General features: G+C 41.8%; 2 protein-coding genes, 2 long non-coding RNA genes and 4 other non-coding genes across 16 annotated transcripts in view; 2 read left to right on the top strand and 6 right to left on the bottom strand.

Annotated features, from left to right (window-relative positions):
• LOC146522521 (uncharacterized) overlaps window positions 1–1402 on the bottom strand; it is a 28932-nt gene extending 27530 nt beyond the window's left edge. Inside the window, exon 1 of the long non-coding RNA XR_014870263.1 lies at window positions 1336–1402. This is a non-coding gene — a long non-coding RNA (uncharacterized LOC146522521). The remainder of the gene's footprint in view (window positions 1–1335) is intronic.
• nhsl2 (NHS-like 2) overlaps window positions 1–24649 on the bottom strand; it is a 206917-nt gene that overhangs the window by 168944 nt on the left and 13324 nt on the right. The window contains exons 1-2 of one of the 8 annotated variants that reach the window (XM_085138209.1): window positions 5240–6672; window positions 5064–5187 (exon numbers count right to left, since the gene is read on the bottom strand). The exons of 2 other annotated variants lie outside the window; for them this stretch is intronic. In XM_085138209.1, coding sequence (XP_084994335.1) covers window positions 5064–5163 — 100 coding nt within the window. In that variant the 5' untranslated portion in view covers window positions 5164–5187; window positions 5240–6672. Of the gene's footprint in view, window positions 1–5063; window positions 6673–24649 lie in introns of those variants that run through there. 5 more of the 8 variants (XM_085138193.1, XM_085138201.1, XM_085138186.1 and 2 more) reach the window with 5 other exon arrangements.
• On the top strand, window positions 154–2639 carry LOC146522522 (uncharacterized). The gene is made up of 2 exons (XR_014870267.1): window positions 154–1410; window positions 2349–2639. It is a non-coding gene; the product is annotated as an uncharacterized LOC146522522 (long non-coding RNA).
• LOC146522523 (uncharacterized) lies at window positions 7956–14865 on the top strand. 2 transcript variants are annotated; one of them, XR_014870234.1, is made up of 2 exons: window positions 7956–14575; window positions 14825–14865. XR_014870234.1 is itself a non-coding variant. In XM_085138140.1 (2 exons), the coding sequence occupies exon 2, from the start codon at window positions 8611–8613 to the stop codon at window positions 14341–14343; it is 5733 nt and encodes a 1910-aa protein (XP_084994266.1). In that variant the 5' UTR covers window positions 7956–8120; window positions 8370–8610; the 3' UTR covers window positions 14344–14865. The 2 variants fall into 2 exon arrangements, 1 of the variants encoding a protein (XP_084994266.1); XM_085138140.1 differs by having other exon boundaries at window positions 7956–8120; window positions 8370–14865.
• Window positions 17846–17917, bottom strand: trnae-uuc (transfer RNA glutamic acid (anticodon UUC)). Its single transcript has one exon. It is a non-coding gene; the product is annotated as a tRNA-Glu (tRNA).
• Window positions 18287–18368, bottom strand: trnal-aag (transfer RNA leucine (anticodon AAG)). The gene has a single exon. It is a non-coding gene; the product is annotated as a tRNA-Leu (tRNA).
• trnae-uuc (transfer RNA glutamic acid (anticodon UUC)) lies at window positions 19077–19148 on the bottom strand. Its single transcript has one exon. It is a non-coding gene; the product is annotated as a tRNA-Glu (tRNA).
• Window positions 19518–19599, bottom strand: trnal-aag (transfer RNA leucine (anticodon AAG)). The gene has a single exon. It is a non-coding gene; the product is annotated as a tRNA-Leu (tRNA).

The following is a 24649-nucleotide window of genomic DNA, read 5'->3' on the forward strand; positions in this document are numbered from 1 at the left end:
AATGGACCAATATGGCAAGGCCATGATGATCCACTTGGTAAAATAGGCATCTTTCTTGGCATCTTTCTTGGCCTTCAGACAACAATTCTGATGGCTAAAGATCCAAACGGGACACAAAAAAGAAAAAAAAAAAGAAGGAAGAAACCAGAGTGAGCTCGAACATGTCTGCGAATAATTTCCGTATCATCTGGTAGTGAACACACAAAACGAACATGAATTATTTAGCCAGACATTACATAACAAACGAGCAGCTCCGGGTGTGAGAGTGTGTAAATATTTAAATGTGCAGCGACAACTTTTCTATGAGTGAAGGTCCAACATGTAGGAGTTATATTATTTCCAATGCTCTGTGGCACAAAACAATAAAGAAGTGCTGAATTAGCACGAACGTTGGCGATCCAGGATGCAATTATACATCGCAGGTCATCATCGTCAAAGGACTTCTAGATGCAAGGTGTAAACAGCTAAACAACAGCTAAAGCTTGAACACTTAAATCTCAGGTGCTTTGGTCTCTAGTGGAAAATTTTTTGATTGCCACCATTTATAATCCAGTTTTTTAAGAAACTGTAGTTCTAGAAAAACTTTAATTAGTAACATTAATAGATGCCTGCCTGTCTGCATAGCTCACGTTAGTCAGTTCGTTTAACCACTTCTGTGGCACGTTCCAGCAAATCAACAAATTCTCACCTCGGGGCAATCTGTGATTGGCTGAAAGTTTATCTCAAACTGTAAATGGAAGAACCAGCAGAGTTCATCGCAAAGAGGGCAAAGTGCAAAAAACGAAGGGAAGAAACTGAAGCAGATGTTACTTGGTTCACTACACCACAAAAAGTGTTTTAAGAACAATGGAGGGGGAAAAGGAAGGGGCAAAGCAAAGACACCAGCACTAGTCCAAACATGAATGAGAGCATATGTATTTCCAATTGTTCTCCCCCCCAAAGAGAGAGGGGAGTATGTAATCCATTCCCTTTGTTTGTCTGTCTGTTTGTCTAGTGTCCAAAGTTTTCATGATATTATGTTCAATTCTGTGTGATGGTAGATACCAATAACAGCTTGAGCTGATTTAATTTTGGTGAAAATCTAATCAAGGTTGCACCAAATGTGAAAATCAATAAAAGCTTTATATTACCCACAATTTTCGATGGATCATCTTCAAAATCCACAGCAATATACTAGCAATTTGGGGACATGAATATATAGGATGGCTAAGCACTTGACCTTCAAGTCGATCCTCAAAATAATTTGAAGAAACAGAAATATCCAGTAATATATTACATGAAAGAGCATGGCGAGAACTGTACGACACACTATTTTCTAATATGTTGCCCTACAACATCACATTGTCGCCCTAGCAGGCTAAAGTCACGATATTGTAATAAAAACATCATAAAACACCAGTTTGCTGCTCGGTCAGGCCTCTTCCGGGGCGCGGGGGGCCCTCGGGCCTCCGGCCTCTGTGCCTGCGGCTCGGTTCACTCTGGCACAGCTGGCTGCCGGCGGAGCCGGCGGGCACGCCGGTGCAGCCCCCTCTAGCTTCTGCCCAGTGGCTACTGGGTGACCCCTCGTCTGGGGATCTTCAGCCCTTCCCATGAAGGTGGCACGGATGCCCCTCCGGTGGTCCTCCTTGGGCTCTTGCACTCTGGGGCCTCTGGATGTCTGGGGCCTGGATCTCCTCCATGCCTGCTTCATGCCCTGGGGGACAGGGCTATGGCTCTCTACATCCTCTTGCAGACCATTACATGGGGAAACCATTTGAATACAAGTGCGCCGATCCACACAGGTGTGCACACGGGTGTTCACTGTTCGTAGACTTAAATCACACCTTTCTTGGCTGCTACTTCAAAGCACATTGTGCGCTGTCTGTCCTGCGTGCTGCACAACAACATTCAATATTTAGTATTTACTGCTGTTTACACTTAGCTAGATTAATGCGATGGTGTTGTGTATAGTATGTTGCTTTGTTTTGTTTTTTTTGCTTGTTTTCTATTCTTTTTCTCTCAACAGGTGATCCCAGAGAAATTTTTTCTTCCCCCCTTTCTCACTGTCCCTCTCCCCTTCTGTTTTTCTTTTCCTTCCTCTTTCTTTCTCCCTTTCCTATCCCTCACTCATGTCTGTCCCGTCTGTAACAACTGAAAATAAAATAAATAATAAAAACAAAGGTCGATCAAATGGACCAATACGGCAATGCCATGATGATCCATTTGGCAAAATAAATCCATTGGGTATCCTTGTTGGTCTTCAGACAACAATTCTGACGGCTAAAGAACCAAATGGGACAGGCGAAAAATAAAAAAAAAAAAAAAAATAATAATAATAATAATAAAATAAAACACCAGTTTTAGTCTAGCCCTTTGCCTTAGAGGGAAGCTGCGCTCTTGTGAGTGCTGGTTTCACATGTTTTTCACACTGCCCCACGTGGCAGCGTGTACAGCTACGACATAAAGACATGGAAATGCAAATGAAGTATTTTTCCTTGCAAATTATAAAAAAAACACTACTGATGCTTTTTGCCATGTTTGGACAATAAAGGCAAACTCCAGGGATACAAAATGAAACCAATCTAAAAGCCACTACAGCTCCTCCAGTGGCCGCTAGAGGCTACAGCGATTTCACAGCACATTTGCTGCCTGCTATTAAATTCTTTTACAGCCGCTAGGACACATTTCTCAATACTTAGGTCACTTTTGCAAAACTCTTCACACAATTCTCCTAACTGACCTTCAGCTTGGCAAAGCAGTTCATTTCACATTCAAAATGCACTACAACTACCAAAACACTTTATTCAGGTCTCAAATAAACTCATTCTTCCAGAACACTAGCAAAGGTTGACAGCCGACAAACACACTTTGTCACCCACAAAACAATGACCTAAAAAACACTAACAACATGTAGCATTACACAGTGTTTTCTTGTGTAAAACAAGGACACATCTCTGTTTATAATTTCAATATATGTTACTGGAATGAATCAGACATCATGCAGAATTCGTTAATATTTGTTTATGTATTTTTATCTTTTTGCACTAAGTAATCCCAAAATACAAGAATTTGTATACACACCATCCACTGATACACATACAATAGTAATGCTAATCTACTCGGTCTTCTCCATTTGGCCACAGGTTCTCATCCACATCACATCTTATGTCATCTAGGGCAATACACCTAGGAAAGAATAGAGTAACACCTGTGTAGATGTTCATCTAAAATGAGAATCAACTGTGGCTGGTTAAACTGCATTTTTAGATTTAAAATATGTTTCAATAAAATATTGCTGTTGAATTTTGCTGTCTTATTCAGTTTTGCATTATGTTATTGTTTTGACCATAAGTTTAACAGTTTTGAAAACAGTATGTAAGTACATGCAAAATGTCCTGTACGTACAACGATTTTTGGCAGTTGTTGTGTCTGAGTGAGAAAATAATTCATGAAATTTGAGAGATGTAGTCATTGAATGCATTTTGTGCCAAAACAATGATAACTGATCCTCAGTTTAGCCCACATAGACTTCTGTTGTGCTCACTGTGTGAGGAGTTTTGCAAAAGTGACCTAAGTATTGAGAAATGTGTCCTAGCGTCTGTAAAAAACTGTAAAACAAAACTGTGTTGGTCTCCTTGGAAAGTTTCCCCCTTTGTAACAACTGTAGAGCAGTTGTTCTACTTTATAACTCCAGGTAAGCGTAACCATGTGGGGTGTGGCTGCTTTATTTGGCAGGTGAGCTGTCAATCAAAGCAGCTGCAGGAAACTGCTGTCTGCTAGTCTTTACCTCCATTCCTCAAGTCCCTGAACGAGACTTCTCCACTGTGATTGAGCTGTTGGTGCCTTTTGAAGAATTTTTTATTAAAATATCTGACAAAGAGTAAGACCCATGATACACACCACTCAAGAAATGTGTGTTAACATTTTAGTGAAGAAAGGTCTAGATTTTAATTAGTTTGTTGACTGCACTGATGATCAGGAGTGTGTGTGTGTGTGTGTGTGTGTGTGTGTGTGTGTGTGTACTGCACCTAATTAGTAGTTACAGGAAAACCTAGCAGCTCTATTGTTTCAGTAGCAGAGGCTGTTTTCAGGAAACAAAAGCAAAAACTGTGCTTAGTAATTAGTAGTAATATAGTAATAGTAATTTTTACACATACGTATAGATGTTTTCAAAAAACAGCCTGACCACACTTTTATGAAAGATTGGAGGAAAATTAGAGTATAATGCAAATACACTGTATTGTAGGCAGCAGGTAGCAGTTTCCCTTCATGTGACTTTATCACGAAGAGACCAACAGAGGGCATTACTACCCTGCCTGGTGTTATTTGTAGGCTTAATTAAGATGAATTAAGTGAAATTTCTGAATTCAAGTAAATGTCAGTTCACTGTTGTAGCTAGCTGTGGTGAAACATACTTTACATACATGCTTTATGTAGGTCAACAGTCACCAGACAAAGAGGACTCAAATGCAGGACACACATGGAAACAGAGAACAAAAAAAGAAGAAGATCCAGGTGTATTATTAACAAATGATAGGGCAGCATGGCGAAGAATGCATGTAAGGGGCAGTCAAGAAAGCAAAAGTGAAACACAAGGAACACTGTAAGGATGAGATCATGGAAAGCTTGAGTAAACAAAAAAGACCATCTGACAATTGATCAAGAGTCGGAGAACTTAGAAGTATACGTGCTGGTGTGTCACAAACAGAAAGTGAACGGAACAAAACTCGACAAAGATTTCAAAATAAAACAGAAAGTGGTGAAAAAGAAACCCCAATGGCAGCAGTAACAAGTGTCCAACAGAGGCGAAAGACAGTAAATTGTCAATCAGGAGATTCCCCTGATGCACACTGCAGGGCTGCTCCCAAAAGTGTGAGCCAGAGTGTATCTTCTCTACACCTTCCTCTTCATCACATCCTCATCGTTCCACAAACACAGCTCGTTTCACAAACCAACTCTGTAGGTTTGCCACACACGAACAGACACACACATCAGCCCTACAACACAACACTTATGTGTTGACTGGGCACTTGAAGACACACTTGACATGACGAGACAATAAGACAATAAGAAAATAGCTCCACCTTTAAAGAAATGCACTCTAAAGGATGTGATCGCCTTCTCCTCATCTTCATTGTCCCCCGTCCTCGCCTGTGCTGGTGATCGCCTCCTTTTCCAACGCATCTATCTATCTATCTATCTATCTATCTATCTATCTATCTATCTATCTATCTATCTATCTATCTATCTATCCTCTCACTTCACTCCTTTTCCCTTCTCTCTCCCTCTTATTTCCCTGTCCTCACCCCTTTGATTACACTTACCTCTCTACCTCGCTGCCCCTCTCCTCTCTCTCTCTCTCTCTCTTTCACGTGGTCTCTTTCCAGCAATAAAACCAGCAACAGTGACAGTTCACATGATAAACCAATCCCATGGTGTGTTCGTGTGTGTGTCCACGAGCGCATGTTTGTCCTTCCACATATCTGCACATGCTCAACGTGTCGTTTCAAATGTCACTTTAATATCCGAGCGTCACATTTGTGAGCAGTTTGTGCAGCTGTAGTATATACAAAGTTGTGCTCATGTGTATAAAGTGTGTGTACACGAGTGTGTGTACCCCGCCTCTATTGCACGCCAAGCTGCAGTTGGTTCTGCTGCGTCAGCCTGCCCCCCCATAAACAATCACGCGCAAACACACTCACAGTGAAGCAGAAATAAACACGCACACGCAAATAAACACAGAAAGCAACAGATGTTACACAAAAACAAATGCACCCACGCGAACAAGCGAAAAAACATGCACGTATTCAATTACGCTTTTCCTGTTTTATCCTGCAGTCGCTGAGTTCTAACAGCAGCTATTAATATAATTAGGTTACCATTACCATTCGATTGTAGTATCTGATACCAGGTACTCTTTTGGCAACTGGCTCAGCCGGGAATCCAAGAAATCTGAAGGAATCTGAAAATGTGACATCAACTGACTGCATGCAGCCAATTGGCCAGACAGTGCATTCACTCAATGAGTCATGAGTGACTCCTTCACAAAAATCTAAACTGTCAATTTTTAAAAGCTGGAAACAGCTGCAGAAAAACCGACTTCATGGTCGTCAATGTTGATCTCTGTCAGACAAAAAGCCTGTAAACAAAGGATCTGTAAGACACTGTGTTTTTCTTCTAATAACCGCTTATAATCTCATTACATCATTTTCTTAAAACAGTTACAGTTTTTCTCAGTTGCTTTGGTGCATTTCTCACAACAGAATTAAACTTTGCACCACTACTAAGGCTCTTCTCAAAACAATTAGTGCAAACTGCAAAACATGGTGGATAACTTGCAAAAGTGAGTCACTTCATCAAAAAGAAAAGTCAGTTGTTCAAAAGCAAGTCAGTTGCTCAAAATAAGTAGTCAATGCTTCAAAAACAAGTCCCTTAATCAAAACAGATAATATATTCATCAAAAGCAAGTACTTATATCAATCAAAGTGTCAGGGCTGTCACAATTACAAGTCATAACACCAGCACCTTTGGTCACAAAATCAAATGGTTTGAACATGTTCTCATTGTGACGGATTTCTTTGTAGGTGCTTCCCAATGACATGTCAAGTCTGGACAGCATGCATGGCATGTTGAAAACCATAAATTGTAAAGGAAAATCAAGACACTTCATATGCATTCTTGATAATATTCAATTGAACCCTATAAAGAGCGTCCAGAAAAGCCAACAGGTGTTGTGTATTGTATGCACCAATACGAGGAATATGGGTGCGAACGCCATTTTCTGAGATTGCTGCACACATTGTAATATTTCCTCCTCGTTGGCCTGGGACATAAATGGTGGCTCTTTCTCCAATGTGATTTCGTCCACGCCGTCTGCCTTTTGCGAGATTGAATCCCGCTTCGTCAAGATATACAAACGTGTGCAGGGGTTCCCTGGCCTCCAATTCCAGGATACGCTATACAAAGGATGAGAATAAAAAAGTCTGTAATGGTGCATTTGGCACAACAGATTGTACAGTTTGAATTGTAAATAGGATTACAGTAACATGCATAAATGTAAGTGCAGTACATGGCCTAAACTTTTACAGTAAACAGAGGTACATATGCAAACATGTTTTACCTGTACATACTGGTGACGGAGCTCCTTCACTCGATCACTGTTCCGTTCAAATGGTACTTTGTACAATTGCTTCATGGACATTTCATTCCGTCTGAGGACTCTGTCTATGGTGGAAATTGATATTGACTGAATATTTCCGAAGATTGTGTCATCTTCTACGACAGTTCTTTGTATTTCTCTCAGTCTCAAAGCGTTGTTTGCAGCCACCATTGCACAAATTCTTTCCTCTTGCTGCGGAGTCAAAAGTGGACCTCTTTTTTATGGAGATTTTCATGGAAACTCCTTAAAAATAGGGTTTTCAAAATGGGTGTGCAAATTGTTTGACAAGATGTTCAACAATTTTGAGTGCACTGACACAAGCAATGAAATGAAAACTATTAGTTGTAAGGACAATGACTATTCAGCCGGTACAAGTATAAATAATTGTGACATTCATGATAAAAGCAAGGAGATAGTGATGAATAACAAATCAAAAGTGACCATTCTTTAGATATTTGTACTTACTCAACTGCTTCATGTCCAAAGGCAAATGCCTTTGGACATGAAACCACCACAAGGTTGTGCCAAAACGACTACATGTTGTGGAGGTTGAACTAACTATTGTGCAAAGTTTAATTCTGTTCAGTAAGGTTTACTGTCTAAGTGAGTTTATGTTTGCTGTAAAATGTTTGATTTACTGTATTTCCCCAGTTGCACAATGCTGTGAACAGTTTCAATTGAATATTATCAAGAGTGCATATGAAGTGTCTTGATTGTCCTTTACAATTTATGGTTTTCAACATGCCATGCATGCTGTCCAGACTTGACATGTCATTGGGAAGCACCTATGTTATGTTACTGTTTAGTTAATTTCATGTTTTGAATGTTAGTAAAATGTGCCATCCTGTGGCCCCTTTAAGTCGATGTTTTATGACAGTAGAAGAAGAGTTAAACAGGAAGTGGATGTTTTCTTGCTATGCTCTTTCAAGATGGCCGCGCCACATTCATGTCCTTCTTTTGGGTGTTTGTTAAAGCATTGTCTGTAAGTATTTAATGGTGAAAAGCAGTGAGACACTTCAAGTGTTGTCTTTATGTGTGATGGACCACAGATAACAAGTTTTCAATGTGCTATTCATATGTAAATGAGATCGCCAGTTCATATGCTAATTAGCGGTGCTAATCGTCATGCTAGCTCCTCAAATGCATTGTTAGGTAATTGGTTTAAGGCACATGTTGTTGTTAACAGTACAGATGAGTAATGTACATTTCCATATATGCTTTATTGTTACAGTTTCACAAAATGAAAGAACCAGTAAACTTCATAAGCTCTCATCTATTGTCTGGAGTTCCTGGGTTCATGTTTAGCTGTTTGGATAGCTAGTCAGACTTCTAGCGAGGCCATTTACAGTGAAAAGACAGCACCACGGCAAGCATCATAGCTACAGAAGCCACCGCGTGGAGCTACGACCATCCTATAAAGCTAAGTAAAGTAAACGGACGGACGGACGCAATCAAAATACAACAAATCCAAAATGTCTGAAAGTAAATCCTTCAAAGCCGAGACAGAGTCAGTCCGTTCCCACAAACCACCATCAAGAGCAGGCTCGTCAGCTAGCATTGAACTGCTCAGAGCAAAAGCAAAGGCTGAAGCTGCTCAAACAAGAGCCTCATATGCAAAGAGAGAAATAGAAATTAAAGTCGAGCAAGCACGCTTACAAGCTACTCTTGACGCACTGAGAGCAGAACAAGAGAAGGAAGCTGCCATAGCAGAAGCTAATTCTTTAGAAGCTGGTCTACTTGAATTAGGCTTCGAAACACGCAGTGTAGCTTATGGGCCATCCCTATCTGAGAACAAAGAAAAACGCACTGCGCAGTATGTTTTGGAACAAACAGCTATCAATGCAGCAGAATCAACAGCCCCAGTAAAAACTGAATACAAAGACCCTGCACCCGCCTTTCAAGAAATTGCTGTAAAAGAAGGAAACAAAACAAACTGTGCTGCTACTCATAACGAACTGTACAAGCCCCTATTCACCAGCTACAAAGAGTTTACACCTCTTGTTCAGACACCATACAAATCCAGTTGTGCTCACAATGAACATGCCCCGAGCCAACCAACTTACGACCTTGCCAAATATCTAGCCCGCAGCCAGCTCATTACTACAGGCCTTACCAGCTTTGATGACCAACCCATGAGTTACTGGGCATGGAAATCATCTTTCAAAACCGCAATTGCAGGGTTAGACCTTTCACCAGGAGAAGAGCTGGATTTGCTGGTGCGCTACCTTGGTAAAGATTCAGCTAAACAAGCCAAACAAATGAGAGCCGTCAATATCAGATGCCCTGAAGTTGGTTTAGCTATGACTTGGGACAGACTTGAAGAAGTATATGGTTCCCCAGAAGCTGTAGAGCAAGCTCTCTTTCAAAAGGTTGACAGCTTCCCCAAAATCACACTTAAAGAGCCTTATAAACTCCGTGATCTTGCCGACCTAATGTTAGAGCTAGAGGCAGCTAAGCTGGATGGTTACTTACCTGGCTTGTCCTACTTAGACACATCAAGAGGGATCCAAGCGATAGTCGAAAAATTGCCGTACAATCTACAAGAAAGGTGGATGAATATTGGTTCAAGGTACAAGCACGATTATGGCGTCAGCTTTCCCCCCTTTACTGTGTTTGTCAACTTCATTCGCACTGAAGCCAGAACACGAACTGACCCTAGCTTCAGTGTCCACAGCTCTAACCAACCCATAACACCAGAACGAAAACACATGTACGAAAGGTTCCCCAAAGGGTCCATATCTGTTCACAAAACTCAAGTACAGGACAAGGCAGATGCAGAAAAATCCAAATGTGCTGTGAATCCGAATAAACAGTGCCCAATTCACAACAAGCCTCATCCTCTGAAAAGGTGCAGAGGGTTCAGAGAGAAACCCTTGGAAGAGCGCAAACAGATTCTCAAAAAATTAAATGTCTGCTTTCGCTGCTGCTCATCTACTGACCATTTAGCCAAGAACTGTGAATCAGAAATCACGTGCACTGAGTGTGACAGCAAAAATCACATTTCTGCCCTCCACCCAGGTCCAACACCACGGGAGTCTAAATCCCCCCCTTTCCCACAGCAAGGCGGGGAGAGTGACAAAGCAGACACCCAAGAAGTCACGTCTCGGTGTACTGTGGTGTGTGGTGAAGGAGTGAGCGCCAGAGAATGTTCAAAAATCACACTAGTGAACGTATATCCTGCTGGACACAGAGAGCAAACAAAGAAAATGTATGCAATCTTAGACGATCAGAGCAATCGATCGCTGGCACGTTCCCAGTTCTTTGATGTTTTTCAGATCCAAGGAGAGAGTCGCCCGTACATGTTAAAGACGTGTGCCGGACTCACAGGAGTATCAGGAAGAAGTGCTTCTGGCTTTATAGTAGAGTCAGTGAATGGAAAGGCAAGTCTTCCTCTGCCAACACTCCTCGAATGTAACGACATTCCAGATAACCGCTCTGAGATACCAACTCCAGAAGCTGCCAACCACCACGCCCATCTACGACAGATTGCTAACTTGATCCCGCCATTAGACCCAAATGCCGACATACTACTACTGCTGGGACGAGACATGCTTCGAGTCCACAAAGTCCGGGAGCAAATAAACGGCCCAGACGACGCCCCATTTGCTCAGAGACTCGACATGGGTTGGGTTGTGGTAGGTGACGTCTGTCTTGATGGAGTGCACAGACCCCCACACGTGAACAGCTATAAGACTTTCATACTGGAGAATGGCCGTGCAAGCCATTTTCAGCCATGCAACAGTCAAATAACTGTTAAAGAGACATTCACCAAAGCTCCTGAGCACAGTCACAGCCCCTCAAGCCTTCATGTGTCAGGATGTAATGTGGACAGCATTGGTCAGCAGGTTTTCACACGCACAGCGGATGATCACAGACTTGCACCATCACTTGAGGATCTGCAGTTTCTCCAAATAATGGACTCAGAGTTCTATCAGGGCAGTGACAATAGCTGGGTTGGTCCTCTGCCTTTTCGATCGCCACGGCAACGGCTCCCGAACAACAGACAACTGGCCTACGATCGCCTTATGTCACTCCGGCGCACTCTTGAAAAACGACCTGAAATGAAAACACACTTTCTGGAGTTTATGGAGAACATGCTTACCAGAGGACATGCTGAAGTGGCACCAGCTCTCAGTCAGAACCAGGAATGCTGGTACCTCCCTTTGTTTGGAGTTTACCATCCAAAGAAACCTGCCAAGATTAGGGTCGTGTTCGACTCAAGCGCCCCATATGAAGGAGTCTCTCTCAACGACGTGTTGCTAACAGGCCCCGACCTCAACAACAGTCTTGTTGGGGTGCTCATAAGATTCAGAAAGGAGCAGGTGGCCATAACGGCGGACATTGAACATATGTTCCACTGTTTTGTTGTCAAAGAGAGCCACAGGGACTTTCTCCGCTTCTTGTGGTACAAAGATAACGACATGTCTTCTGAAGTTATAGAGTATCGCATGCGAGTGCACATTTTTGGGAACAGTCCCTCCCCCTCTGTCGCCATATATGGGTTGAAGAAAGCAGCAGCGACTGGTGAGCTAGATTTTGGAAGTGAGGTGCGGACATTCATTGAACGAGATTTCTACGTTGATGACGCTCTCAAGTCATTTTCTACTGAAGAAAAGGCTATACAAGTTCTCCAACAAGCTCAACAGGCTCTTGCTTCCTCAAATCTCAGACTACACAAAGTAATCTCCAACCGACCTACAGTCCTAGAGGCATTTCCACCAGAAGACAGGGCAAAAAATATTGGAAACTTGGACCTGTGCGCTCAAGACTCGCCAGTGCAACGCAGTTTAGGGCTGCTGTGGAATGTTAACACGGACACTTTCACATTCAAACTTGACAACGAGCAAAAGGCCTTCACACGTAGAGGTGTCCTCTCTACTGTCAATAGTCTCTACGACCCCCTAGGGTTTCTCGCTCCAATCACAATTCAAGGCAGACTGATTCTCAGAGAACTTACCAGCTTGACGGATGACTGGGATGCAGCACTCCCAGAGAACATGAAAGCAGAGTGGAGTAATTGGAAGGACTCACTTCAAGATTTAGAAGATCTCCAAATACCACGCCCCTACACTTCTCTCTCTACATCTGGCGCCCAAACCAAAACACTTTGTGTATTCGCTGATGCATCCGTGAAAGCCATTGCAGCTGTCGCTTACATCAAACTGTCTACTTCAAACAAAACAGAAATCGGCTTTGTGTTTGGAAAAACAAAGCTAGCTCCTCAAGCCGGCCTCACGATTCCAAGGCTAGAGTTATGTGCTGCAGTGCTTGCAGTTGAAGTTGCGGAGCTGATAGTAGCAGAAATAGACATCACGTTTGACGACATTGAGTACTACACTGACAGTAAAGTCGTGCTAGGCTACATCCACAATCAGTCACGAAGATTTTATGTGTACGTGCATAACAGAGTCCAACGCATCCTCCAATCAACATGCTCCAACCAGTGGAAGCATGTTCCATCCGAACTCAACCCAGCAGATTATGGGTCCCGCTCTGTTGCAGCAGCGCAACTGAGCAGCACAACATGGTTTAAAGGGCCGGCCTTTCTCCTCAAACCGTCTGCACAGTCGCAATCTCCAGTCACGTTTGACCTTGTGGATCCCACCCTTGATACGGAAATACGTCCGCTGGTGACAACAAATCTGACACAAGCCACAAAGTCAACAGTAAGTTCATCTCATTTTGAGAAGTTTTCCAACTACAGTCCTCTCCTCAGGGCAGTTGCCCGCTTGACCCACATTGCTCGTTCCTTTGGTCAATCCAACCAAACATCCAGCTGTCGTGGTTGGCATCTCTGTCAACCCACAGTGGAAGAATTGGAAAATGCGAAGGTTTGCATCATAAAGAGTGTTCAGAGTGAGTGCTACAAAAAGGAAATAAAGTGTATTCAGGAAGGAATCAAGATTTCCCCCTCAAGCAGTCTCTGGAAAATGCATCCGATTCTAGATGGTAATGGACTCTTAAGAGTTGGAGGCCGAATCATGCAATCTGAACTGGGCATCGACACCACTCACCCTCTCATCATCCCTGCCCGACACCACTTGGGAACTCTCTTAATACGGCACTATCACGAGACTGTGAAACACCAAGGAAGACATTTCACAGAAGGTGCCATTAGAGCTGCAGGGTTCTGGATGGTAGGGGCCAAAAGGGCTATCAGCACAGTGCTTTTTAAGTGTGTCACATGCAAGAAATTGAGAGGAAAAGCGGAATGTCAGCAAATGGGAAACTTACCATCTGAACGAATGCAAGTTGCACCCCCCTTCACATATGTGGGTGTAGACGTGTTCGGGCCATGGGACATTGTAACCCGGCGCACGAGAGGAGGACAAGCTAGCTCCAAAAGGTGGGCCGTGATGTTCTCATGTCTGTCGACAAGAGCAGTCCATATCGAGTTGATCGAATCAATGAGCACAGACAGCTTCATAAATGCTTTAAGGCGGCTTTTTGCAATCAGAGGCCCGGCAAGACAACTAAGATCGGATTGCGGTACGAACTTTATCGGCGCCTCTCGTGAACTGAAAATGGACAGATCAAACATGTCAGTCAAGGATGTCGAAGGCTACTTAAGCAAACAAAACTGTTCATGGATCTTCAACCCACCACATGCATCCCATATGGGCGGTGCCTGGGAGCGAATGATTGGGATTGCCAGGCGTATCCTTGACTCTATGTTACAGGACTGCAAAAGGGCACTACTAACACATGAACTGTTGTCAACATTCATGGCAGAAGTCTGTGCCATCATGAATGCTCGCCCCCTGATTCCTGTGTCCACTGATCCTGAGTCACCTCTCATCCTCACGCCGTCAATGCTGCTCACGATGAAACCAGACTCAACAACGCCACCCCCTGGTGACTTTGGAAAGGGGATACTTCTGAAAGAACAATGGAAAAGAGTACAAGGTCTTGCTGACATGTTCTGGTCCAAATGGAGACGGGAATACCTTCATACTCTTCAGTTGCGACACAAATGGCAGGACAAGAAACAAAGTCTCAAGGAAGGGGACATTGTTCTGCTCAAAGACATTCAGGCGAAGAGGAGCGATTGGCCCATGTGTATCATAACCAAGACCTTCCCAGGGAAAGATGGACTTGTAAGGAAAGTCGAAGTAACTACTTCGCACTCAGGCAATAAGAAGACTTTCTCTCGTCCTGTAACAGAAGTGGTTTTGCTGCTGTCCCCCGAAAAGTTTAGTGACTGACAGTTTAATGTGGGATTGTTATAATCCCAAGCGGGGAGTGTTATGTTACTGTTTAGTTAATTTCATGTTTTGAATGTTAGTAAAATGTGCCATCCTGTGGCCCCTTTAAGTCGATGTTTTATGACAGTAGAAGAAGAGTTAAACAGGAAGTGGATGTTTTCTTGCTATGCTCTTTCAAGATGGCCGCGCCACATTCATGTCCTTCTTTTGGGTGTTTGTTAAAGCATTGTCTGTAAGTATTTAATGGTGAAAAGCAGTGAGACACTTCAAGTGTTGTCTTTATGTGTGATGGACCACAGATAACAAGTTTTCAATGTGCTATTCATATGTAAATGAGATCGCCAGTTCATATGCTAATTAGCGGTGCTAATCGTCATGCTAGCTCCTCAAATGCATTGTTAGGTAATTGGTTTAAGGCACATGTTGTTGTTAACAGTACAGATGAGTAATGTACATTTCCATATATGCTTTATTGTTACAGTTTCACAAAATGAAAGAACCAGTAAACTTCATAAGCTCTCATCTATTGTCTGGAGTTCCTGGGTTCATGTTTAGCTGTTTGGATAGCTAGTCAGACTTCTAGCGAGGCCATTTACAACCTACAAAGAAATCAGTCACAATGAGAACATGTTCAAACCATTTCATTTTGTGACCAAAGGTGCTGGTGTTATGACTTGTAATTGTGACAGCCCTGACACTTTGATTGATATAAGTACTTGCTTTTGATGAATATATTATCTGTTTTGATTAAGGGACTTGCTTTTGAAGCATTGACTACTTATTTTGAGCAACTGACTTGCTTTTGAACAACTGACTTTTCTTTTTGATGAAGTGACTCACTTTTGCAAGTTATCCACCATGTTTTGCAGTTTGCACTAATTGTTTTGAGAAGAGCCTTAGTAGTGGTTCAGAGATCAATTCTGTTGTGAGAAATGCACCAAAGCAACTGAGAAAAACTGTAATTTCATGACAGCTGGAGTTTAGTATTAGAGGTTGTGATTATTTATCTACACGTTTACATGTTAGCTTCCTGGTTTTCACCCAAGCAGTCCGTATTCGAGTCCTGGTATGGGAATGTAGCACTACAAACCAAAGCGCTTGTGCTGGACATGCAGAACGTCAATAAGATGGCAATGATGGCTACTGTTACCCAAACCTGAAGTAAGAGAGAAGGGACCATGAAGTATTAAGAGGAAGTAAAGGAAAGGCAGGCGTGTTCTTTGTTTCTGCACTGACTCTCCATGCTGTGTGGTTGAAATAAGGTTAGTTCCCCATTTTGCCCCGCAGACCAGAACAGACCCTCATGAGGCCTAAAAAATAAATCATCAAACACACCCAACTGTTATATAATCTCATGGCCCCGTGTTATAGAGAACATCTCTATTAACAACTGACAACTGAAATTCTTAGTCTTTATAACTCATCAGATCTTGTGCATTTCTAAATAAACTCATTTTCACCACATGCCAAAAGTTTAATGCAGCTCTAGTTAGATAAGACATAAAGCAACAATCTATTGTGGACGAGTCATGTGCTTATAGAGGCTTCAGTAAACAAAAAAGAAGCAGCAACACGTGTGAGAGGTTTGAATGGATGCAAAAATATAAGCACTGGAAGCAGAACTGCACTGCAAAATGCATTTAATTTGAGAAAGTTAGTAATAAATGTGCATTTATCACAGTCTCATAATGTTCATGTTGCTGTTTTTGTGTGCAGTTTTGCAGCATTGCTATTCTTTCTTTCCTTGGAGTTGAAATTAGTGTCTGGCTAACATACAACATTTAAAAGAATAACACATTTTATTACATCTCCATTAAAGGTGAGTGGGTGAAATGCTGAAAGCTGATAAACAGCTTCAACTTTAGAAGATATTTAAATGAAGTGTTTGCACTGCAATCGGATCTAGTACAGTCTGAACTGTCTACAGCTTTGTGAGGCAAAGTAAATAAGCTGTGTGAGAGTGCGACGGGGCAGCGTGCCTGTTTCACACAGGGCACTAATAACTACAGAGGGCGGATAGAGGGCATGGAGCAACACACAGGCGCACATATGAAGCCAGGACAGCTGAAAAACATGAGCTGCACTGGAGACCAAAGATGGTTTCTTTACGCCAAAACTGAGCTCATGATGCACACATACAAATAAAAGCTCTGAACGTACAAGTACACAAGGGCAGTTTGGAAAAACTTTGCAAATAGCCCTTGAAAGGCATTCTGAGAACACACGTGGAGCAGGGAGAGCAGATGTTGACTCGAACATTTTTTTTTTTCAACGTTTAAAATAATCCTTTGGGGGGTTTTTTAAAATGAAGTTTATGTTTGATTGGTTTCCTTTAGGTCTCCTTTGGTTTTCTTTTTGAAAATGGTCCAGGCATTGCTTCAAGTACAAATATTTCTGATGTTTTATTGGATGAGGATGCAGGACTTTTTTTCCAACAAAAAATGTCCCTCTAATCACGGACATGCAAGAAAAGCCTAAAGGGAAATCATACATTGCACCTATGAGAAAAAAGAGAATCTTGATAACTAAATGAGAGTTTAATGGATGCTTCAGGTTAATGTTGCCCTCTTGTGCTAACTTTAAACTCGCCACGTCTATTACAGCAATTTCAGAGAATATACGCTGTGAATATAATGCTTTTCACTTTGCTGCAGTGATGTAGAAGTATACAAATTGGTCTGTATATGTGTGGGTGTGGTTTCTGTGTTGTTTAGGAAAAAGAAACAGAAACAAAATAAGAAAAATAGCCAAGCATTGTGAAGTCTTTCTACAGACTGGATTTCGACTGTTAATTTGGTTAGAGAAAGGAAGAGGCGGAAAGGAGATTCTTTGCATCTCTATGTTGCATTTTCAGTGGGAGAAATGTTTTATTACACATCAAAGTCACATCTAAAGAAATCTTACATTAAATATATCTGCAAAGAAAAAAACTAGTCGAACTGACACTGATTGACAATGTTGATAGGTTTGCGCTTAGCCAGGGGTTGGCTGGTTTTCCTAATGTTTCCTTCTGTAATCACAGCACTGAAAGATGGTGAAACATGTACTCTTAGTCCTGCTCCCTCCGTTCAAAGATGGCCATTTGCTTTTCACATAAATGGCCTCCTTGACTCCCCGCTCCCCGCCCAGAATGTGTACATCCTCATCAGTAGAAGAGTGGCCACTGAACTGTAGGTCTAAACAGACTGCTGAGACCTGGCCTGACCAGCTAGCTGTTTTGTGTCGTGACATGCACTTAGCCAGGTTTTGGCTGGTTTTCCTGTTTCCTTCATGACAATCCTAAGAGGAAGAGGGAAAAGTCTGTATTCTGCTCCTGCTTGGAGAGTATTGACTGGAGGTTGCAAATAGGTATGCAGTGCTGCACTAAGAAGCTCCTTGTGATTGCTTTGTTCACCAGCACATTGTCAAGAGTTAACAGGTACCTGCCAACAACCATCCCCATTTATCCCAGCATAGGAATAACACACGGTACACCTTTGCTTAGGGAAACATTAAAGACATGTTCCCATACCAGGAGTTGAACCCGGGCCGCCTGGGTGAAAACCAGGAATCTTAACCGCTAGACCATATGGGAGTGAGGTGCTTGTACACCACTGTCGTGAAATCAAGGACACTTTTGTAACTCTGCAGTCATGGTGAGTGCAACACAGCACCACCTTAACCACTCCCCCACTGGCTGCAGGTTCTGGTTAAAAGCAGTAACTAGTCAGGGATGACACCATGAGTGAAAACCAACAAATTAACTTGAAAACTGGTGGAAAATTCTGCAAGTTGTTAAGACTTCAAAGCCCTCCATCAAAAGACTTACTCTTGAGGAGATTCCTGCAAGTTGGACTTGGCATACATGTGGCAACAGAATTTAATGTCCATGCCATGTAGGGCTTTCCATTTACTGGCAAGACACAAAATCCAACACCAAGGGAACTTTGCAGCTACATGTGCATGGCAGCAGTGGGATTTGAACCCACGCCCCCGAAGAGACTGGAGCCTTAATCCAGCACCTTAGACCGCTCGGTCATGCTACCACTACAACTAGCAGCCTCCTAGCCAAGTACTAGACGGTAAAACTTGAAAAGGTGCAGCACAAACTTGAAGCCCAGAACATTCAGCAATGCTCTTAATGTTGTAGGAAAGAAATGGTCTCCTACTTCACTGAGTGTTTTTGGACAGGATGGCATCTGCCTGCCCTGGGTAAGATTCTATTGCAGCAATGACATTTCAACCCACACGTGTGAAGAGCCCAAAGCCTTAACCCAGGTCCTTAGACCTCACAACCTAACACCTTACAATGCGGTGGACTTGAAGCACACTTGAGTGGCATGTAGTTACAGCAGGGAAACAGCAAAGCTTGCAAAGGTGTAACACAAACTGGAACAAGTTTCTTAAACTTCATAAACAGTACATTTGCATAATACCCAAAACTGAATAACAATGGTGAGCTAGCTGTTTTGTGTCGTGACATGCGCTTAGCCAGGTTTTGGCTGGTTTTCCTGTTTCCTTCATGGCAATCCTAAGGGGAAGAGGGAAAAGTCTGTATTCTGCTCCTGCTTGGAGAGTATTGACTGGAGGTTGCAAATAGGTATGCAGTGCTGCACTAAGAAACTCCTTGTGATTGCTTTGTTCACCAGCACATTGTCAAGAGTTAACAGGTACCTGCCAACAACCATCCCCATTTATCCCAGCATAGGAATAACACACGGTACACCTTTGCTTAGGGAAACATTAAAGACATGTTCCCATACCGGGAGTTGAACCCGGGCCGCCTGGGTGAAAACCAGGAATCCTAACCGCTAGACCATATGGGAGTGAGGTGCTTGTACACCACTGTCGTGAAATCAAGGACACTTTTGTAACTCTGCAGTCATGGTGAGTGCAACACAGCACCACCTTAACCACTCCCCCACTGGCTGCAGGTTCTGGTTAAAAGCAGTAACTAGTCAGGGATGACACCATGAGTGAAAACCAACAAATTAACTTGAAAACTGGTGGAAAATTCTGCAAGTTGTTAAGTCTTCAAAGCCCTCCATCAAAAGACTTACTCTTGAGGAGATTCCTGCAAGTTGGACTTGGCATACATGTGGCAACAGAATTTAATGTCCATGCCATGTAGGGCTTTCCATTTACTGGCAAGACACAAAATCCAACACCAAGGGAACTTTGCAGCTACATGTGCATGGCAGCAGTGGGATTTGAACCCACGCCCCCGAAGAGACTGGAGCCTTAATCCAGCACCTTAGACCGCTCGGTCATGCTACCACTACAACTAGCAGCCTCCTAGCCAAGTACTAGACGGTAAAACTTGAAAAGGTGCAGCACAAACTTGAAGCCCAGAACATTCAGCAATGCTCTTAATGTTGTAGGAAAGAAATGGTCTCCTACTTCACTGAGTGTTTTTGGACAGGATGGCATCTGCCTGCCCTGGGTAAGATCCTATTGCAGCAATGACATTTCAACCCACACGTGTGAAGAGCCCAAAGCCTTAACCCAGGTCCTTAGACCTCACAACCTAACACCTTACAATGCGGTGGACTTGAAGCACACTTGAGTGGCATGTAGTTACAGCAGGGAAACAGCAAAGCTTGCAAAGGTGTAACACAAACTGGAAATATTTCACTTAGTTTTTTTGAGTGACAACCAACAAATTTATTTGAAAAGTGGTGGAAAATTCTGCAAGTTGTTAAGAATTCAAAGCCCACCGTCAGAAGATTTACTCTTGATGAGATTCCTGCAAGAATTTTTGAGCAGGATGGCATCTGCCTGCCCATATACGTCCATTTTCCCAAAAAACAACACAGGCTGCCTTCTGTGGTCAATGTAAATGTCACAGTAACCTTTTGTTGGTCTACAGCTAACAAAGCTTTGGTTTCTTTACAGTGCGTGAAAATTAAACATTACAAAAGCAAAAGCAAAAATAGAAGGTTACATCTAAGACAGGTCTCAAACTTCCAGTTAATATTCATGTCAGATTGACCAGTACTGAATGAGGTAACTACTGCCTGCATGTAGGCAGAGAAGAACATCTACTGGTAATATAGACTCTCATAAATGACACCAAACACAAATGTGGAGACCATAAAGAATGAGGTGCTAACAGAGGAAATAGCAGGTCTGTGTGATGTTTACACACACACACACACACACACACACGTACACACACACACACACACACACACACACTCGTTAGGGTGTCCGGGTCCATGTGTTCAGAGTCAGAACTGTGTGTTCTGCTGCTTTATCCCGTCTAAAGCTCAGCATCCTCTCCACAACACCCTGCCAATAAAAACGCCCCTGACAGCGCTGAAAGCAGCCAGGTTTCATCTCCTCTCTCCTCCTCGACTCTTTAATCAGACAACCAAAAACTAAACTACCAACGTTTTTAACGAAGTTTGAGGACCTTTGAGAACTGACTTCTGCTTTCAAATAAATAAAGCTCCCTGTCACTCATTGTTCGAGCAAATTCATGATCATGATTGATATCCAATCCAATCCAATTTTATTTATAAAGTACTTTTAAAATACCCAGCACAGGACCAAAGTGCTGTACAGAAAATAAGTAAAAAAAACAAAACAATAGAATAACAGAAAACAGCAAAAATAAATAAATAAAACACATAATGCATAAAATTAAAACAGCCCTATATTAAAAGAAAAACAAGATAAAACAGCATTGAATCAACTAAAAGAATTGTTAAAAGTAATCACCATTTGTTGTGCCTACTGGGATTTTCTTTTTTTCAGTTCAATTCAATTTTAATTATATAGCAAAAAAGAAAAGACCCTACAATATAGTACAAAGAAAACAGAGAATGACATGTCAAGTTGTTTTTTTTTCAAGTGACTCTTCAAAGATTGTACTTTTTTAATCCGTCTGTAAGAACTGAGGCCTAAAGGCTGCCTATGAGTTAAAAACAAGATTGACAAAATAACAAATGACAAATTGCAAAGTAAAATTCTCCACCCGGATGTCTACGTACATGCCAGTTGTACAAACAAGTCTGTTCATGGAGTTGAACAGATTTGCTGGTGTTAGATTACAACATTTAAATGTATTATTATTAAGCTACTTAAAAGAACGTCTCATCTACATTACAGAAAATTGCCTTTTTCAGGTTTACCATCACTGTGTAGCACCAGACAGTGGACACAACAATAAAACTCGTCTTACCGCCTCACCTGAATCTATCATGTCAACAGTCATGACTGTGTCCTTTTTCCTGAGAAACGAACTAATAATATGGTAGAGACAAGCACGCTGAAGAGTCAACTGGAAAGTGTTTCCCATGGCTCAGGTAGAGTAAAATTAGGATGGCAGCTTTCTTTCAACAAGGAAAAATTACTGGTTGCCCAGTGGCTACATTGGATTTTTTTTTTTTTCTGTTGGAGACATATTGCTAATAGTTATGGCTACCAACAACATCTGATCACCCAGATGTTGAGCATACATCACCCTGGTGAGAGGCCACCTTTCTCAACGTAATCGTGATCCGACTTGGACCGACTGTAATCACTCTCAGACAAAATGGCAACGTTTTACAAATAACTGCTGTTTAAGCAAGAAGACATTCAACTGATTGGATTCTGGTGGTTATATTCTTATGTATATACAAGGTTGCCAAACACCTACATCATTTTGCAGTTAAATTGCTGTCATGCAGCAACCATGTCACCGTTTGTGGAGGATTTTCTGTTTCAAATCTGAGGTTCTGGCTAGACTTTGCGACTGTAGCATTAGTGAAACATCAAAGGACCCTCTGTTAAACTTTGTGATAAGGTGATGAAGGCAAGCCATAAGCTAACGGGGCTCTATTCAAATCAGAAAAACCAAAGAAGAAGAATCAAAACAATAGAGGCAAAAAAGTGCAAGCGTCATGCTAGAACCACATACCTTCACCTGATAATACAATCCAAAAATCAAGCAGATATCTTTTGGTGTGCCACAATGTGTTTAAATCGCAGGGTCTAAAGAGAATCTTTCAGTCATCCTGAAGTTCTCCCTTCATGAAGGTTATAATGTTCACTTTTTGGTCTCTTATGGGACTTGTTGTTGAATCATACTACCTCATCTGTTTTATCACATTTATATCCGATGAAGAGAGGCCAAATATAGGAACCATTTTTCTCATAAAAAAATCAGTTTCACTTCTCTTCCTTTCCTGTATATGGTTTGGATATCTCCCTCCTCAACAGTGAAGTAATTTCTTCTGATTTTTTTCTTTCTCTCTCCCATTCTCAAATACACACACACACACACACACACACACTCCTCTCTGTTCGTCATCTGGAAGTGATTGTATTCACCATTACAGCATGCCTTGGCTGACTTTACACGTGTTGGTGTTGACAGCCAGCCCTTTGTCCATGATAGAGAGACAAGCTCTGGAGAGACACGCACTGATAAAAAAAACACCTCGTACTGCAAACACATGAAGCCTCTGTCAGCTATCCTATACGCAGGACTGCATTAGAAAAAATACTCCGAACATGCAGAAACACTGATGGGTTGAGGTTTGGGTTTTTTTCTCGTTTTTTATAGACGTGCCTGTGCATGTTTCAGGGAATTCAATGATTTAATGCATGGAGTCATGTCTGAATCGCTTCCACAACAAACCACAGGATCATTGTAAGTATTATAAAAGCTCAACTATCTAAACCAATTCCTTCCATGTTATCAAATAATTTGTCCTTTAAAGTAAAGCGTCTACTTAAGGGAGAACATTCAAAGAAATATATAAAATGACAGAAGGTCTTACAAAGGTATAAACCTGCAGGAAAACTCCAGTTCTCCTCAATTGAAAGACATCTCTGATGAGTTTCACATGACTGTCTACCAGTCCAGCCCATGGTTTTATTGTTTTGTTCACCCTAACTAGTTTAACAAAGCTACTCCTAAGACTACTGCACAAAATGCTAAATGGGTAAAAAGTTACTTAATTGTAGATGTTATAAAAGACACATTCTGAAGAATCCTGAGCATAAATCTGTGAGAATCTTGACATGACAAATAAGATGCATATATAGTCATTTCACAAGGCCCCCTGACTGCTTCAATAGGAATTAAGATGGTAACTCACACCCAGAACCTGAAATGCACTTGACTTATTATTCGTCATTAAGTGCAACCAACTCTGTAAAAGCAGAGGTATTGGCATTTTTATGCCTAGAGCATTCAGGTGTGTGTTAGCACAATGCCACAATCTTCCCAGAAGTGGACATCAGAGCAAAACATCTCCCCAAAATCAGACCTGCAAGAGAAACTGTAAAAAATCCAAGAGCTACATCTCAGACTCTACAGGTTTCAGTTAGCATCTTAAATGGTAAAGTTCATGACCACACAATTAAAAAAAACACTGAAAAAATAACATCTTAGCACAGCTTGAGTTTTCAAAGCTGCATTCGAACTTCTGGAATAATGTGCTTTGAAGAGAGGAGACCAAAGCGGACCAAAGTATTGTACAGTCAAATGTGAGGCCATCTGCCTGACAGCTTAATGGACCATGCAACAGAACAATGACCCCAAGCAGAGCAGCAAATCTACAAATGAATGGCTGCGAAATCGAAGTGTCAATGTGCTGCAGTGGCCCAGTCAAAGTCCAGTCTGCAAACCTCAAAGAACTGCAGCAATGTTTTAAAAAAGAAGAGTTGGCCAAAATTCCTCTACAACGATGTGAGAGACTGATAAAGTCAACGGGAAACCATTACTTCAAGCTATTGCTGATAAAGATGCCTCTACGAGCTAATGACTCATGGACTGCACTTAGTCTTACACGATTATATATACTCTACCCGAAAGAAGCAAATCATTATTTTTTATAAGATTGAAACTCTGTAAAATATCCATCCAATCAAGTTGTTGCAGTAATGAATCCACAGTGGCATAAATATGTGCCCCAAGATGACTAGTGAGTGTAATGTTGTGCCTGGAAGGACTTTAAGCAACCCAAGTAGAACTTTAGGTTTCTACTTCTGGTAGAGAGGTCTCAAAGTAATGGAAGCAATGCTTACTAGGATTGGTTAATTAGATAAATACATTGGCTGTTTCCATCATTTGTGAGGGTAGTTTTTGAATCTTCTTTTCATTTGGTAATCACATGGCTTGCCTCCTTCAGAATTCAACCCTGTGCAAAATGAAATGCAATCTAGCAGACACTGGCAATTGGATTGGGGCCATATTATGAACCTTGTGGCAGCAATGATGTACTTCTTTATAAGAAAAGCTGAGGCTACATGGCAATCAACCAGCTTTTAGCAGTTGTTGTCTGGTTAATTGGTGCTGAAAACTGTCATTTCACAAACTATATCTAGCAAC

This window comes from Neolamprologus multifasciatus, chromosome 3 (genome assembly GCF_963576455.1).
Source record: "Neolamprologus multifasciatus chromosome 3, fNeoMul1.2, whole genome shotgun sequence".
In the NCBI taxonomy this organism is placed as follows: Eukaryota; Metazoa; Chordata; class Actinopteri; order Cichliformes; family Cichlidae; genus Neolamprologus; species Neolamprologus multifasciatus.